Raw genomic sequence first — 19373 nt, forward strand, 5'->3', positions numbered from 1 at the left:
AGAGTGTGGAAATCAGGCTTGAAATCAGCCCTGTTCCAGCCCTCTATAAATCACACTTCATGGACTTCAAAAATAATAAAAAAAAATTGAAATGGTCAGTAAAAAAAAAAAAAAAGATTTGTCAATCATGTACTACTACAGTATACGGACAATGCTTTTTGTACTCTAAAATATATATTAAAAATACATATATTAAAATATATTTAAAAAATACATCAAATAGTTCCCCTAAAATATGCGTCTTTTGGCATTGGTTTATCAGTGAAATAAGAAACCTCTAAACTGAACCGGTGGCTTTAAATCATTACCACTATCACACCAATTAAGTTCAGTGTCACACTATTGCTAGCATACTGAGGTGAAAATAGCAAACTGCTGCTGTCTGGCATTGTACACACTCCTGGTGTGGGTGCCACATCTGTTTTCTACATGACCTTTATTACAAAACAAAGCCAAAGGCCAAATCAGAGCAGCATTTTTGTCCTTCCATTATGGGTTGGCAATATAACAAAATAATTTTTCATTAAAAAAAAAGACTGTACTTTATCACAAGGCACATTTAACACTGAGGTAATCTGACATGATTATTGATTAAAATGTAACCTTTTCCACATAATCCACAAAAAATGTCAGCAGAAATCAAAGCAGACAGACGCTGATACTCAAATCCAAGACATTGTTTTTTGATCAAAAAAAAATAAAAAATCTATTGCACACTCCATGAAAAACACTACAACATTACACATTAAATATGTCCCTGAGTGTCTCATGGGTCCAAATATACATGTAAAACACAATCATCATCATAAAAAATCAGGATACTTTTAAAAGTCATAATATATATATATAGAGAGAGAGAGAGAGAGCTGTTCTCCCAATAGTGATTAAAAACTGTAGAACTATTGTCAGCTTTTATAAAATACATAACTGTCAGCCCAGTAATAAAAGTTTCAAGGGCTTGACCCTCTTTTAAGTCCTTAGCGTTCAGCTTTAGCTTTCAGACTTATGTCTGTGTCTGCCTGTGAGAGGCTCCATCTCTACGGTATGGTCTCTGGAGCCCCTGTTCAGTTCAACCACTCTTGGGACGACCGTGGACCAGCGATCTGTTGGAGTAGAGGAGAGAAATTACAGCTGTTAGCTGATTTTTGAAACATACATTTTTGTGTATTACTGTGTATTTTCTGTGTTACTATACTGTAAAAAAAAAAAAAAAAAAAAAAGAAAGAAAGATTTTTCAAAGTTATAAATAAAACAAAAATTATTGGAGTACGTTTTACAAGAAAAAACTATTTCACTCTTTCTACTTCAAAGTTTCATGTTTTATCTAATGTATTACTTTACTAGCAATTTCTGAGTGAAAACTGGGCAAATTCTGTGCCCAGAAGTCATAAAATATATTTGTTTATGGGTTTATATATGCAGCATAGTGGCTGTGAAAAATCATGTCTGCTTGTTTACCAACCTCTTCGAAGGCCCCGTCCACCCTGTGTTTGTTCGTAATGGTCTTTCTGGCCTGGATCCTCATTTATGATCCCCAGATTTTGATTCCAGTGAGACCACTTCACCTCGTCCACCCTGTAGCATGAAGAATGAAGGCCCAGAACTCCTGTAAATTACATGTAGGCTTATGCTGTAATTTAATATATGAGTGGTGGATATCTTGTAGCTGTACCTGAAACACCAGCGTTTGTCTGGCGTTCCATCCAAGCCCTTGCCCACAGTAACCATCTCTCCAACACGGAAAGACTTCCGCAGACACACAGGGAAGGACCGCTCAATGTCCAGGATAGTTGTTGCCCACTGATGCAAACAAAAGGAAAATTACATGTTGGAGATGAAAGGCATTTATAACCACCGAATACTGAGGTAAAAGCCTTGGACAGAAGTTAACAAAAAACTTCCAGTCAGATGGGCACCAAAATAAACCACTGAAACAAAAACTTAAAGGAATAGTTCACCCAAAACTGCCATCATTCACTTTCTCTCTCTCATGTCATTCCAACCCAGTATTTCCTTTTCTTCCCAGAAAACACAAAAGGAGATTTGTATGGAGCTTTTATAATACTTTGGGAAAATAAAATCTTGGATATTCTGCCTTACATCTCGTGTTTCACAGAAGCATTAAAAAATATGGGGTTGAAATGACAATGACATGAAGGAGAGTAAATGATGATAAAATGACCTCAATTTTAATACTATCTATACAACAGACTGCCACATTTGACCTTTTGTGTACACCTCACCTGCAGTTTCCAGATCTGCTTGCTCTCTTTGGACACCTGTCCCACCGTCTCTCCCATCAAAGCGATTAACATGTTGAGTAACAGGACGAAGGTGAGAATAATGTAGGTGACCAGGAGAATGAGGAAGACGACGGGATCCTGTGCGCCTTTAAGCATGTCGTCCAGCTCTCCAATGCCTATGGTCAGCTTAAACAGGTCCAAGAGAAATTCGCTGAAGGTGTTTGTATCTCGGCATTCTGGGTATTTGGGGCAGCTATCATTACATGTCTTCTTATCAGGGCAGATGGTCAGCAGTGACACTAATGCTGGTGCAGAACACAAAACGAAAGTTTCCCTAATTATGACAAATGTTTCCATAAAATACCAATAAATGAACTATTATTACTAGAATACCTGATGCATAGCCGATCATGAAGAGCACATAGACCAGCAGGAACCGGAACAAATCTTTGATTAGAATCTGAAAATACCCAAATTGAAGACACACTGGGTAAACGTAATGGTCTCTTAATTACACTGATAATATGAGAAGAAAGCAGACTGGCAAAGACGATAGTTTTTATAAAGGTTTTATGTAGTTTCTAGCAGCAGTGTACACTATCAGGATGCAGTCATTACTGGAAAATAATGGGGGGATAATATGACATTAACTATATACAAACATATGGATATGTTTCATCAGTATATAATACCATCTCTACCTTTCACTATATTTACAGAAAAAGAAAACCACACAAGGTCCCATTTCCAGTGGACCTTACTAAACATTAAAATAGATTTATATATACATATACACATAATATACAGTGCATATATATATATATATGTGTGTGTGTGTGTGTCTGTGTTTATGCATGTATATATATCTGTTTTGAACTTTCTATTCATCAAAAAATCCTGAAAAAAACATATGAAAAATAATAAAATATTAAGCAGAACAACTGTTTCAATGTTGATAATAAAGAGAAACTGAGCACCTAATCATCATATTAGAATTATTTCTGAAGGATTATGTGACATTGAAGATTGGAGTAATGATTCTGAAAATTCAGTTTCGTCATCACAGAAATAAATTACATTTTAAAATATATTAAAATAGAAAACACTTTTGTAATAATAAATAATATTTCTGCAATTTTACAGGTAATTCTGATCAAATACATGCAGCCTTGGTGAGCATAAGAGACTTCTTTCAGAAACATTTAAATCTTACTGACCCCAAACTTTTGAACAGTAGTATATGTGATATTTAATTTTTCAATTCAACTACAAAAATATAAGTTTTTTGGGGGGGGTCAAACAAACTATGATTTGTTTTACTTCACAAGACTTGTCAGTAAAATCATAAAAATAGGCGAAGAGAAGAATAAGAAAACAAATATCACTATCAAAGTGATTTCACCATTTAGATTTGTTAAATTAAATTTACTGTACATGGTCCTTAACCTGCTCTTTTCATACCTTCTGAATCATGATGCTGTAAGTTCCAGTGAGTTTAAGGCCTCTGGTAAAATAGAGGGTGTTCATCCAACCTAGTACTAGAGCAAACACCATCACAGACACATAGGCCTCAATCCCTGATAGATACAGCGCTGCACTCACCAGCACCAACACGGAGTAGATGAAGCTATGGAAACACAAGGGATTGGTCAACAGGTAATGTACTTGTCATCAACATACTTCAACTATTAAGGTTACCATTTGCTTTGTGTTTACTGGTGGTTTATTATCAGCTCAAAATTGATAACTAAACATACTGTGGCCTCTGGCTATTTTCTGATTTAGTTACTGTGAAGGTTATAAAACGTCTTTCAGTTTCTATTTGACTCTGTTGCTGAGTTTCAATATGTAAGATTTGCTTTTCAAATGCAAAATGCCTCACTGGTTTACCAATGTCATTTATTAATTATAATTAACATAAACGTATCAGTGAACTGCAGTCATCTTTGCTTAGATCGCGCTGTTTTTATGCAAGGAGATTAACTATTAAAACATGCCAAGAAAGGGTTCTGGAATTAATTAAGACAGCTCAATTAAAAAGAGGGAGAAAATCGCCTTAGGGAAAGACATTTAAGAGTAAAGGAAGACACAAAGAATGGGACCGAGTGTCTTACTAGAGAAGTTGAAAGGATCCATCAATAAATAAAGAATTCACCCCCGGGCACTTCTTCAGGAAAAGGTCCTTAATCTAAATCAGGGGAGAAAACCAAGAAATGCTGCTAAAGGTTTTTAGTGATAGCTAAGGAGGAAAGATAGGGAAGGAAAAAGTGATTTTGCATACTAAAACACAAACCACTGTTGCTTTTAGCAAGCTGAGATGGAAGTGTGATCTTACAAATAAAAAAAAAAGTACTAAAAATGATTGGTTATTGTGTATGTAAAGCTTACATTTGTTACAAAGAAAAAGACTCCAGAAGCCACGGTTATGATCTCCCCTGCCAAACGCACCTTGTCTTCTGTGGTGTTGTAGGCGTAAGGGGGCTGTGGAGGTATAAGGTTCAGGAATCAACTACAGACCTGTTCATTCCCAGAAAGTATCTCTACCACATGAACTATCTATCACACAGGAGGGCCCATCTGCCAAAGGAGTTATTACTCTGTATTTTTATATAAAAACCATGAACACCCACATGTACACTATCGTTCAAAAGTTTGGGGTCGGTAAGACTTTTTTAAGTTTTTGAAAGAAGTTTCTTATTTTCAACAAGGTTGCATTTATTTGATACAAAATATAATAATACAGTAATATTGTGAAATATTATTAAAATTTAAAATAACTTTTCCATTTTCATATTTTATTTTTTATTTCTGTGATGGCAAATCAGATTTTCAGCAGCCCCTTACTCCAGTCTTCATTCAGTGTCATATGATCCTTAATAAATCATTTTAATTTGCTGATTTGCTGCTCAAGAAACATTGATAATAATAGGAAATGTTAAAAGCAACTGTGCTGCTTGTTCAAAAGAACATCATTTATTTGAAATAGAAATCTTGAAATATTATAGTTCACCCAAAAATTAAAATTAGCCCATGAATTACTCACCCTCAAGCCATTCTAGGTGTATATGACTTTTTTTTTTCAGTCGAATCCAGTCGGAGTTATATTAAAAATGGTCTTTGATCTTCCAAGCTGTTTAATGGCAGTCAGCGGGTGTTGCAGTTCAAAAGTCCAAAAGAAGTGAAATAAAGCGCATCCATCCATAATAAAAAGTGCCTCACACGGCTGCGGGGGGTGAACAAAGGCCTCCTGTAGCGAATTGATGCGTTTTTATAAGAAAAATAACATATTTAAAACGTAATAATTAATATAATCTAGCTTGCCCTCACTGTTGTACACGGAAGCAGCTCCGGGCAGATGACATATGAGGTCGGCTTTGCACATGAGTTGCTCTGAAGTGACGAACGCGGAAGCGCAGCAGAGAGATCAAAACAAAACAACGGTCACTAATTAGACGTACAAAACGAGGATTTGTAAAGAAAAATGTCGGAGGATTTCAATTAGCTTGCTCCTTACAGGAGGCCTTTTGTTCACCCCCCGGAGCCGTGTGAGGCCCTTTTTATTATGGATGGATGCACTTTATTTCACTTCTTTTGGACTGATGAACTGCAACACCCGCTGACTGCCATTAAACAGCTTGGAAGATCAAAGACAATTGTTTATATAACTCCGATTAGATTCATCTGAAAGAAGGGAGTCATATACGCCTAGAATGGCTTAAGGGTCAGTAAATAATGGGCTAATTTTCATTTTTGGGTGAACTATCCCTTTAAATGTTTTTACTGTTACTTATGATTGATTTAATGCATCCTTGCAAAAAACTATATATATTTTTTTAATATTTTTAAAAAAATTAAATTAAAATTAAAATTTCCTTTACCCCAAACTTTTGAACGGTAGTGTATGATATGATATGATATGATATGATATAACACTTTCTTGTCAGACCAGTCTGAAATTTTTCTTGCATGACAGTATCTGTGTTTACAACAATCAACATCCTTTAAACAACAACATGCACTTCATCCACACACAAACAAAACACAATATACATTACACTCCCTTAAATATTACATTATGCCTTACCCTCCTACTACACTTCTACAACTACACCATGTTCACATTATATTCTCATATAAGGAGAATATTGTCTACTCATAGAAAAATGAACACGAGAACGCTCAATATACCTGCTAGACAAATTATATAGTGTGCTTTAGCCTGACTTGAGCTAAAGGTTTAATTTAATTATAATACTATTAGTTTTGTAATTTGACATGTTACCAAAATGTAATCTTGACTAACAATTTAGGAGATTTCATTATCTCCCCATTGAAGCAGATGGAAGATTAGTCTGACTGGAAACTGAGTGAACTGACTGCAGACTGTACTCACTGTACCCACTGATGGACGATAATAGGCCACAAGAGTGAAGATGATCATGGTGACAAGGTAGGAAAACACACTGATGTAGAAGGTCACAGCGGCAAACTTCTGCCACTTGGCCCTCAGCAGCTCGTTTATGGGTTCCACCGCCAACATCTCATGGCGATTCTGAGGGCACAACCGATAGTTTTATCAGTAGCTTTAATGTCATAAAGCTGATCACTGAAACAGCCATCAACTTAATGAAAATTCTTGGTGATTATTATTTTTTGTGTATTTTTATACCATTTCCATACATGCTATTCTATACATTCACAACAACTTGCACAAGTTATGTCACATCATTCACCTCCTGCTGTTTATGTACTTTGCAAGGCCTCTAATCTCATGTGATAACATGACAAAATATGGAGCGCCATCCAGTACAGAGATTATCTTTCTCACTTTTTTCTATCCACATGTTCACCTCAATCTTGCTGTTGTAGACGAGTATCTCCAGAACAGAAACTTCCTCTCCGCAGGTATCCAGTGAAGACAGATCATACAGGTTGGAGTAGACGGGTCCATAAGCCCAGTCCTTAAACTTCCGGGAAAGATGTCGAGCCTCTTCATCTTTTATCTCTCTCCGGATAATGTGCTGGAACACCTGTGGAGAAAAAACATTTAATTTTAGTTTGCTTTGCCATTTCCTACCACATTTTCCCAATGCATGTTCCTAAAGCCGCTTTGCCAGTATAAGGCGATCTCCTACCCCAATTTTGCCCAGCTTGGCAGCCATCATGAGAGGGGACATGCCATCATTGTTGAGTACATTCTCCAAGTTGCAGTCTGGGTAGAGTTTGACACATTTGATGAGCAGCAAGTCGTACATCTTAGTGACGAAACGCGTGTTGTCCCGAGTGTTGTCAGCGATATGGACCAGGGCGTGCAGGACTGTGTTTCCCCTTAAATCCTGCCTCCGCAGATCTGCCGCCTTGTGGCTATTCTCAGTCAAGTAATGCACCATGTCTGGTTGGTTGGTACAAGCTGCGAGTGAGAGAGGCAGCTCACCTGTATAATGAGAAAGAGACAATATAATGAACAGTTTTTGTCAATTTGTCTAAATTGTAATTCTAAACAAAATCATTATAACAACATTTTCTTTACATACACTACCATTTAAAAGTTTAGGGTCAGAAAGATTTTTCTAAAGAAATGAATACTTTTATTCAGCAAAGATGCAATAAATTGATCAAAAGTGACAGACATTTATAATGCTACAAGAGATTGTATTTCAAATAAATGCTGTTGTTTTGAAGTTTCTATTCATCAAATAATCCTGAAAAAAAATGTATCTCCACAAAAATATTAAGCAGCAGAAACTGATACTAACAAGAAATGTTTCTTGATTTCTGAAGGATCATGTTAAATTAATTAAATTATTAAAATTATCATATGATACTGAAGACAGGAGTAATAGCTTCTAAAATTCAGCATTGCCATCACAGCAGGAAATTACATTTTAGAATATATAAAGATAGAAAACAGTTATTAATAAATTGTAATAATATTTCACAATATTACAGTTTTTACTCTTCTTTTAAAACCATTTAAAAAATCTTACCAATCCCTTAACTTTTGAAGTGTTTATAGCAGACACTTTTATTCAGTGCATCATTTTATCTGTAAGTGTTTTCCACTGTTCAACTGAAAAGATCAGTTTAGACCAGCATTATGGTTTATGCTGGTTTTGAGTTGGTTCAGCTGTTGACTGACCATCATAGTCTGATAAATCTGGTTCCAAACGGTAGTCTTGCTGATTAAGCTACTTAAAAAGCCTGACGAGCACCAGCATCCAAAACACAAAAATGCTCTAGGATCTCTGCCCAGCTATTAGACTCCAACCTCCAGATGTCCCCTTTATCTATTATTTTCCTTTACTAAACACCACGATGAAGAAATACAATTAGCCACTAAAAGTCAATCAGTCCTTTGCATGGCTCACATGACAAATATGCTTTGATCTAAATGTCACTATTTGTATTCAATTAGTGCTCGTCTCATGAGAACCATCTCAAACAGGAAAACCAAACAGAGAGACTTGAGAGTGAGCTGTTGCCAGGGGTGACAGATTATTTTCATGTCACTTCTTATAGAAACGCTTCCCTCTCATTGATTTGCACGCGCTCAGAGAGCGGTTAGCGTGACTGCTAAATCACATTAGCTGTCAGTGCTCACAGGTTCATGCTCGCGTCACCGGGAAGCTCCGCGGCGAATGACTCCCTTCGTGCTCAGATCAGGAGGGATTAAACACTGACAGCTGTGTCTAATACAAATTAAAATTATTTACAGGTGAATAAAAGAGAGATAGAGACTCCTGGCAGGGCACCAGAAAAGATAATCCTATTCTGTCATCCTTGGATTATTTTAAAATAGTTTTGCATCTTTCAATCAGTTCCATATAAGACGTCTTGTTTTGGGGTTTAAAATTCGTGAGATGTAAATAGGGAATTCAAATTCTCAGCTTGATTTCAAAATCACAGCTTTGTAACCACTAACGTCCTGGGAGGATAAACTAATTAGAATATTTGACATGACAAAAGAAATGTAGGGGCAGGACTTACACATATTATCCAAAGATGTCACTCACTTTAGAAGCAAAGCAAAGCTTACATTTTGATGAAAAATTACAAAAACAAACTTTTCTTTTCTTTGTAATTACATGCACTAATGAATCATGCACAATAGCATGTAGAAGCATGCATCAAAGGGATAGTCCACCCAAAAATTATTTACTCACCCTCATGTTGTTCCAAACCTGTATGCATTAAGATCAAACACTTTCGGCTCCCACTGACTTCCATTGTATTTTTTTGTCAATACAGTAGGAACCAAAAGTGTTTAGTTACCAACATTCTTCAGAATATTTTGTGTGTGTGTGTTCCACAGAAGAAAGAAATGTATACAGGTTTGGAACAACATGAGGGTGAGTAATTTTTGGGTGGACTATCCCTTTAAGAAAATCAATTTTCACACAGCTGTAATAACACACTCTGGTCAACAGGGGGTAGAATGTGTTCAGGCAGATGAGGAGGAAACTTTTCTGGTGTACATCATCAGGCCTCCAAATATAAGACCCTTTTACTGTATTTTCCGTTGCAAAAACAGAAGCTCCATTCAATCTCTTACATCCTTAGTACATCCAACACTTGTTTTATTTGTGACATAATGTCTTGTTGGTTTTCCTCTAAGCTCCAGAAACCTTTTTATTCATAGCTAATGAATGTAAACTGTGTAATGCTCCTTACATTTGCCAACTATAGGGAGGGTTTTAGGAAAAAAGGAAAGAAAATCACTTGATGTTACTATGGGAACCACTGGGCCAAATGTATTGTATAATGTATTGTGTATGCATTGGCAAAGTTATAAAGGCTGGACTGCTGCTTCTAACTCTCTCAAACAGAAGAAATACATGTCAAGACCTCCAGTAAATCACTCTGTTTTCAACATTGTTTTTGGGGGGAAAGGTCTATTATGCTCAACAAGGCTGCATTTGATCAAAAACAGTAAACAGCAATATTGTGGAATATTATTATAATTTAAAATAACGTTTCCATTTCAGTATATTTAAAAATGTAATTTATTCCTGTGATGGCAAAGCTGCATTTTCAGCTTCCATTACTCCAGATCATCAGTGTCACATGCTCCTTCAGAAATCATTCTAATAAGCTGATTTGGTTCTCAAGAAATATTTCTTATTATTTTCAATGTTACATTCTCTTTTTTTTTTTTACAATTATACGTGTCTCTAAATTTGTCACTTTTGATCAATTTAATGCTTACTAAATAAAAGTATATTACTCATTCAAATATTAATTTCTGTCAAAAAATATTGATAAAACAGGAAATGGAGCTTCCCACACATCACTTTGGGAGTTAAAGGCTCCAGCATGGTTGTAATGAGGTTAGCACTGTATCATTGGGCCAGATGTTTCACAACAGAGTTCAGAGTACATTAATAACTGTTTGGATCCTGAACTATATTCCTTATCACTCGCAACACAGACTGTTTAAACCTTTAGAACAAAACTAGCATCAACAAACCCACCGAAGTAGAAGTATCCACCCTCCTCTCTGGGCTGGAAAAATCGGCCCCTGGCCTGGGCATGAACATCAGCCCCCTTCTCCACCAGAAGCTCCACATACTGTTTGCATCGTCGTTCTATGGCGATATGCAGTGCCGTCTGACCTACGGACACACCACATTTTTATTATAATTGCAGATGCCGGTGAAGAATCAGTTAGAAGCAGTTCATCACATGATAATGAATTGAGCACAACATCCAAACCAAAGCGCTCTGTAATGTTACAAAAAAAAACTGTTATCTATGACACATCTTATCAGACAGAGCAGCGGGAACCAGCATGATATTATTAGATACAATCAACTTATTTTACACAAGAGGAAATATTGCAATATGAAAATAAGGCAATACGGCTCATGTTGTGCCCAGAGCCTGTAGTTTTGTATTGAGTGTTTGTGTGAGAGCTCTAAAGGACATTAAAAAAAACACTTTTTTCTCTCTGCTAAGGTCGTCTGCTACTTTCGTTTTTAGATATATTTTAGATTAACGAAAATACACTGAGTTCTGTTTGCTTTGGCTATTAACATTTATGTTTTGTAGTGACCCATGTGTCATCAGTTTGAACAGACCGCCACCCTGTGTCCATATTTACAAAATAATTACGTTTAGTATCTTAATGTGTGTATGAACAACGAATGTGTCACCAGCGCATGGTATTAACATTTGTGTGTGACTAGAGACTACATTTAACTTTATTTCTTTCTATTGTCCTTAGATTTAATACACTAATAAAGGATGCCTAAACCTAAAGTCTAAATTTAAGGAAGCATTTTATCACATACTTGGTTGAACTGAGAAGAACTGAATCATCTTAAATGACTTGATTTTAGTAGTTCAGTGCATTTGTATGCGTTTTGGCAGTGGGTCTACACAAGGAAATCTGCTGCCTGACAGAATTAGCCTATCTGACATATACACTTAACTGCCTGGAGGACTGGAACCAACACTAGTAAACAAACTGAACCAATGTGTGAGTGATTGTTTCCTGAGGAAATGAGAGGCAGACTAGACAAAGTCTGCTGCAAGTACGTTATGTATTTCGAGAACTCTAACTTCCCTTTATTAATAATGCTGCTATTACAAACCTGGCATGTACAACATGTCAAAGATTACAATGGAATAAAAATAAAAATTAGGTTTATATATGAGTCTACTGCCAGAACATATAAATAAAAATGAAATTACTGTATTATATTTATAATATGCTGCCATTCAAAAGCTTGGAGCCGGTAAGATTTTTTAATATTTCTGAAAGAAGTGTCTTAAGCTCACCAAGGCTACATTTATTTGATCAAAACTACAGTAAAAACAATAATATTGTGAAATAGTATTATAATTTAAAATAACTGTTTTCTATTTTAATATATTTAAAAATCTAATTTATTTCTGTGATGGCAAACCTGAATTTTCAGCAGACACTACTCCAGTCTTCAGTGCCGCATGATCCTTCAGAAATCATTTTAGTGCTCAAGAAACATTTCTTAAATTAAACAACTGTTTTCAACATTAATAGTAATAAGCAAAACTGTAAAATTGTGATACTGTTTTTTTCATTTATTTGAAATTGAAATCTTTTGTAGCATGTAAAAGTCTTTACTGTCACTTTTAATCAATGTCATGTGTACTTACTGAATAAAAGTATTAATTTCTTTAAAAAAAAAAAAAAATCTTACTTTTTTTTGGCAGTGGCAGTCCTGGCTTACTTGCTGTCTTAGGTAATGAAACACAACTCCAGAGAATAAACACTTATTAACAACTTAGTATTTTTTTTAAGTATACAAAAAGATAGAATGTACAATGTTATTTTAGAATTATATTATATTATATATTTTTTAAATCATGCAACAAAGAAAAATATTTCAGAGGGTAAGAGGTTATATACCAGCCAAAAAGCATTTTTAGCAGTACACGTGCTTGGTTTTCCTCATCTCATTCCCTCCTTTCATCATTTCCTGTACCTTTTCTGCTACTGTATCAACAAAAGTGGCAAAAAGCCCTAATATAAACCAAAATCACTGAAGCTATATGTCTCTCACCCTCGTGGAAGTTTCTTCCTGCGTTTTTTCTGGTTGTTGACCTCTCTACATGTGCCATAGTCGAACAGGGAGTCCATAGGTGCTTTCTTAGGCCCAGGTGCCACTGGATACTCAGACATGGTGGACTCAAGAAGGTCCATGGGGTTAGGAACTCCCTTTTTAAAGGCTCCTGGGAATCTTATCCGTGAGTTCTGCTTGTTATCATTCTGTTGTCCAGGTCGAGCTGAATCCTGGGGCGGCTGTGATCCATCATCATTGTCCAGAAGTTCTGCCAGTGAAGACAAGGGGAAGTTGGGATCCCCATCTGCTGAAAGGTCCTTACCCTCTGACGGGTCCTCAGCAGCAGTACCAGATGGTGAGGAGACTGAGTTTGATTCTGTCATGGCCAGACGATAGCGCTTTAATAGAGTGGAAGCGGAGAAGCCCTGCTAGAAAATCAAAAATGGATTGAGTGAACTTTAAACGCAAGATAAAACAATTATTCTGGAATATGCTCTACATCAGGACCTTCAAAAGTTGATCATTTAAATGGAAAGTAATTAAAACTGCACCTAGGCAACTATCTCAACCAATATGTCAGATTTTATTAGATGCTTGCTTAATGGATTTTGTCCAGGGCTTTGGAAACTATCTAAAATATACAGTTACTTAAAGTTACTTATTTCCTCAACTGTAGGCTAATTAGTAAGCTTGAACCTTGATTATTTGTTGTCTTGGTCTGAATATATAAATTATATTATACAGCAAGTATGACGCGAAATAGCATTGCTGCTTCCAGGAAGTATGCTATGTTGTTCAATTAAATGTTAGTTTCAAATGTTACTTGATAAATTTTACTTTTTTCAAGTATCAAAAAAGGCCAAACATAAGGAAATGGAATACAGTTTTACTTTGCCACTGATGCCTTCTGGCTTGCTGAGTTGGGGTCTTAAAGTCACTTAATTTTAAGAAATTTATCGATATGACTGCACTGACTGACACCATCGGATGAGAACAAAACTTGAACGGAATTAATGGCACTATCATCTTCTGTGGAGCTGCTTTACAGCTTCATGCAACATCGACACTGGTATTAAACTAAATTGAGTCAACACTGAACTGACTTGAACTGGATAAAGACATTGCTGAATTTTGTAGAACTGCTTAAAGCTGAACTGAACTCATAAAAGAGCTGATTTACAGTGGAACCTGACTAGTCTCCATAGTTGTTTCTATTATTGATTCTGCTATTTTTCTGTTTATCTCTGTAAAGCTGCTTCGACACAATCTGTATTGTATAAAGGCAAGCACTATATAAATCTTAATTTCTGGTTTCACCTTGAGAAAATCCATTTCAGCATGAATAGAACTAAACATCGAGAACTCTGCAGGAGAGATGCATTCCAGAAAAAAAGCATTCCTGGAATCAATCTGCACTGGACTTTGAAATGGAAGATACATACCAGAAATAAGGCTCCTGGAATGCTGGTACCCCTAGAAAATGACCCTGGCCTTCCTCTCTCTCTCTTTCTCCCAATAGTGACTAATTAGTTCAATTGGGTGTGTCTCTTTTGTTTCTGACAGGGATCTTTCCCAGGTAGGTTCATCTCTCCAGCAGAGTCAAGGCTATTTGCATGTGTCCTGACTTTCATTAACGGTTCTATATTACTTTGTTGCTTTTGCAAGTTAACCACTACACACCTCTGCTTTTCTCAGTGTAGCTTAATGGAATCATTTTAATAAAATATTCTATTATTTATTAATACATTTTGTGTATGACCCTCTTGAAATTGCAGTCAAGAACGAGCTGGATGTAACAGCAAAATACATCTTAAAGAACTTTTCATGACTCTGACTGCAAGCAGACCAATGGCTTTTTCTTCTTTCTTACGTAGTATGTACGTAAGAGTTGGCATCGCCAATAAGGACTCTTACCAAACATCTGCTGTAACTTTGGGATGTTAATCAAAAGCATTTCTGACCTTCTGAAAGCCTTAAACAATTTTGCAAGCACTTTTGCACTGCAATGACGTCTTGAGGAAAGTATGAAGTCAGGCTTGGACATAATTAAATAGAAATACATAGGCTACTTACTTCAGTCATTTCTTTGTATACTATGTGCACTTCCCCAATGCCAAGCTACTCCTCTGGGGAGCTGGAAAGTGTCAGGAGAATTGCAGGGACACAAACAGAGCTGGAGGGGAAAAACAATACCTGCGTTTACAGAAGACAACTGTCAAACTGGAACTCAACAAGAAACATGCTGTAAGATCCATGTCTGCTGACCCATCTTCCCACAATATTCCCAAGGTTTCTGAAACCATTCAGTCATTTACACCTGGTTCATATTTCCTGTTTATGTATAAATACTCAGCACATTGTGAAATCTTGTCAGCCCACATGCAGCTCTGAGAGTTGATTTGTATAATGCTGTGGCTTTGACTTTGTCCTAGTTCACTGTTTTCTGCCCCACCCTCTTGTAGTCTTAGGGTGCTTTCACACCTGAAGATCGATTGCTTTAGATTTCTTTTTTAATCTGTTACACGAGTTCTGAACTGACTTTGGGATTTTGACTGCCTGGTACTGTTGTTGTGAAACCTTGGATTGGGTTTGTTTTTAATTATGCATATGTATTTCAATCCTACTCCAGAATCTGAATCAACACACGTAATGTCATTCGACACCATATGATAAGTACCACTACTGAACTGACCAGACAGGTGAACAAATGTTAAATGTGTGAATGCAACACCAACAATTCAAAAAGAAAGAAATTAAGTGCATCATAATCATATAAAAAGATTCAAATTTATTAATACACAATTTTTTGCCCTAAATGGACACTTAGGCACAGACAAGATATAGTTTGGTGCCCATGCATGTAATGTTTTGAACCAAGGCACTTCGTCACAGCTAAAAAAAAATAAAACATCCCTCTATTCATCCCATATATCCCCTCCACACCCACCTACACACATCCCACTCCCGTCCCTTTGTCCACATGTCACAATCCATTGTGGGATTCATCTCAAGTCCTAAACTGATTCTCTCATTTCCCAGAAAAGGCATGACTCACACTCCCTCTGTCCTATGCTCTTCCCAGTCCAAGGGGAAATTCCTCAATTGCACCCAAGTTCAGTAACTGAGACAATGAATGATGATCACATCAAAGAACCACTATTGCTGATGTTGCATTTAATTCCAGTACTGCTTAAAACCCTTAATCCAAAAGTGAAAACTCTGTCGTATTGTTTCAAAACCCAGTTTCTTGCTTTTGTGCAATATAGAAGAAATTTTACAGAACATTCAAACTGCTCTTGCCCATACAACCACAGTAGACAGTGAAAAGGGGTGGACAAGCACCAAATATGACAAAAAAACACCAGGGTCAATCAATTTAAAGAGGTCCAATGGAGGTTGCTTGACCTTTTTTATTTAATTTCTAAATAACAAGAATGTTTAAAAGTGTTTCTGCTACTAATACAGAAAGGTAATCACTCAAAAAAGTGGAAAATTAAAAAATCAACCAAATGCAGAATATTTAGAGGTATGGACTAACTTTGTGATACTTTTTATATTTCTTTTTGAGTTAAAAAAAAAATTCCCTAGATACTACATACTGTTGTATGAAAACAGCAGTGTGAACATTATGAAAAACATCCACTTTTGTGTTCTACATAAAATGGAAAGTCATATGGTTTAAAATGACATGAGGTTTAGGCAATGAATGAAATTAACTCATAATTTGGCAACCTGGGAGAGTGTCATCTGTTTTTCGGATTCTCCAAGAGTTCATTGCCACAGTAACAATCACTGGTCCTGTTCAGACATGTCTGAGACACTCCACAACTCCTCTGAGAGAAAGTTTAAGAGTAATCTCCAACAAGTGTTTACTTATTTTAGAATTAATGCTGTCACATCCCAAATTCTAAAATTTTAGATTTTTGCCCAGATTTTGGCATTGATTTACAGACTGACTCTGGACGTGTTGACGTCAGCTGTCACAAGTCAGAGCCGGTCTGTAGGTTTTGAGCAGTTGGAGTTGGCAGATTTCAATGAAAATTGTGAAGTGTAATGAGCACAGACTCAGATTTTTTTTAGCTTCAGACTATGATTCCATTCAGTCGGAGGATATCAAACATGAGCCGCTTTTAGAACACATATTGTTTTCTTTTGTCATGCATCTCCTAGCAAGGCGCATGCTTCTCTGTGAGTTTGTTGTGTTCGGAATCAACCAACTTTACAATTTTTGGACCACTTGAGATGCACCTTGGCATATAGCTTATTTAGAAGTATGGACAATCTTTGTGTTCAGACTTTAAAGTCTGGGTGATCCTCAGTTATTTAGTGTGTGAGTTTCTCTCTGTAACCACAAAATAGGCAAGTATATGATGCTTATATTGTTTTAAAACAGGCATTTCAAAAGTCATGTATTGAATTTCAGCCTTAAGACTACACCATTGATATACTGAAGGAGGTTTTTATTACTCTTTTTTTTCCCCATGCAGTTCAGTATGAAAGTTTTCATCTGGTCCTCATGTTTGCTTAAGCGGATGGTGGAAAGTCAAACACAAGCCCCCACAGTAACTGTCCCTGGCCTGGCAAGCGCTATCCAAATACTGGCTACAGCATTACCTCTGCTCTGACCCGACTCCAATACAGTCCATATCACCACAGAGAGTGAAAAAGCAGAACAGTGAAAGTTTTGATAAGCAGTGATAACACGAAAGTGCGATGGCCTAAGTCTATCAGGGTTTTGAGAATTGGAGGGTGCGATGGTGGTGCATCAGACAACGTAACCGGGAGACCTAGTGAGAAATGTAACAGATGGAGAAAAAGGCCTGTCTACATAGAATAGCATTAGATAACAGCTGGAAATGACAGACTCTATCTCTATAGTCCCAGAGGAAGATCTACACTTCCTTTTCCATGTCACAAATTCTGCAAAGAGTCAAACAGCTGTGATCTTTGTATGTAATGTAACTCAAATAGCATTCAGTGCTGGTTATGCTGACAGTTCAACCTCAGTTCTGAGCTCATGAAATGACTGTAAAACCTTTGAGAGGCAAAAAAAACAATAAGCTCGGATCAACAGATCTGTGCATGTCAAACAGGTTCTATGTGGATACAGACAACACTGATTAAGAGATAATCAGGTATAGGCAAGAAGTTCTTCTGGACTGTTACTTTTTCAATTCTAACTGGTTCTACTAAACTCTTTTAAATTGTTCTAAACTGTTTCAAGAGTTTAGAATGAATTTCTGTTACTTTTTCAATTCTAAATGGTTACTCTGAAATTGTTCTAAACTGTTCAGATGAATTTCAATCTCTCAACATTCCCACAACACAGATAGAAAACTGCATCAAAAGTCATGGATCTCACCCGTGAACACGATACTGCTAGACGTTTCTTCTTAAACGTAGAATCAGTAGTTACTCCGTGTATGAGGTCAGGTTCGTCCATTTATTCTTCAGGTGGAATCCGTATAGCTCTTTAGGTAAACTTTAGAAACGGCTTCATCTTTCCACCTGGGTGTTTCAAACTGATAATGGGACAGAGCGACTGCAGAAGTAGACTTTTGATTTCCCACCGCCCACTGACTGACTGAATGAGCCCTTTAGAAAATGAGCGTTAGGGCTGTGGAAGTCTTCATTCAGACACGTAAACGAAAGACACTGGGATCAGTTTTACGTCTGAAGCGTAACCAAACAAAATATTCACTGTCTAACTTTTGTACTTGAGCCATTTTTACTTAGAAAGCCTTGTAGACAAACGAAATATTCACCGTCTAACTTCTAGAAGTTACTTCACAAACTATTCACTTTCTAACGGTAATGTTAGCAGAAAGTAAGCTTTTTTTCTTTTTTACTTTTAACGCCTTGAGAACATACACCATATTTTACTGTTATATTATAATATATTTTACATATTATAGTACTGTATTATACACTGTTTAATCTGTTTGTGTGTGCGTGGTTGTAAAAGTTTATTAAAAAATATATAATGTAAATGTAATGCTGTCATACAGTTCATGAAAATAAAATTAAAATAATTTCAATATACTGAAATGCAAAATGTTGGGAACAGCGCCCTCTGGTGTTCTCCCGAGGTAGCCGTTTAAGAGACTGAAACGCGCTTATCGTAATATTTGTTTTTAATATTAGTGACATTATAAAGATAACATGTCGTTTTAGAAATTAAATCATTTTTAAATACTATTACCAAAATAAATACTTTGCATTTTTTAAGTTACAATGTATATTTTTTCTTCCTGCTTCTTTGAATTCAATTCAGATTTATATGTAGCAATATACAAAGTAGTGTTAAATGTATTATATATGTTTTTAAACATTATATAATAAGTTTACACTTTAAATTAGATGACCTTAAAAACATTATGTAATATATTTCTCTTTTATAAAATCCCAGACCCCCTTGTGGCCCCCAAGACTTTTGTTTATTCATGACTTATTTGTTATGTACATGTATTCAAATCTGGATTTGAAGAACACAGTTATACAATGGCTTAATATGTGTTTACATATGGGGGAAAGTATTGTTATACTAGAAAAAAACAGAACAAAATATTAAGGTCTTTTTTGCGCC

At 36.1% G+C, this 19373-nt stretch overlaps 1 protein-coding gene across 1 annotated transcript; it reads right to left on the reverse strand.

Annotated features, from left to right (window-relative positions):
• Positions 1-320: 320 nt before the first annotated feature.
• On the reverse strand, positions 321-18359 carry LOC107595959 (transient receptor potential cation channel subfamily V member 4-like). Its single transcript, XM_016286559.1, has 16 exons — positions 18150-18359; positions 14861-14960; positions 12788-13215; positions 12710-12720; positions 10715-10855; positions 7379-7677; positions 7094-7273; positions 6637-6795; positions 4632-4724; positions 4358-4431; positions 3705-3870; positions 2637-2703; positions 2244-2548; positions 1673-1800; positions 1463-1575; positions 321-1103 (listed from the first exon to the last, which is right to left on the reverse strand). Exons 2-16 carry the CDS (start codon positions 14867-14869, stop codon positions 991-993), a joined length of 2286 nt encoding a protein of 761 aa, XP_016142045.1. The 5' UTR covers positions 14870-14960; positions 18150-18359; the 3' UTR covers positions 321-990.
• Positions 18360-19373: the final 1014 nt, after the last annotated feature.

This window comes from Sinocyclocheilus grahami, unplaced genomic scaffold, assembly GCF_001515645.1.
Source record: "Sinocyclocheilus grahami isolate Dianchi unplaced genomic scaffold, SAMN03320097.WGS_v1.1 scaffold211.1, whole genome shotgun sequence".
In the NCBI taxonomy this organism is placed as follows: Eukaryota; Metazoa; Chordata; class Actinopteri; order Cypriniformes; family Cyprinidae; genus Sinocyclocheilus; species Sinocyclocheilus grahami.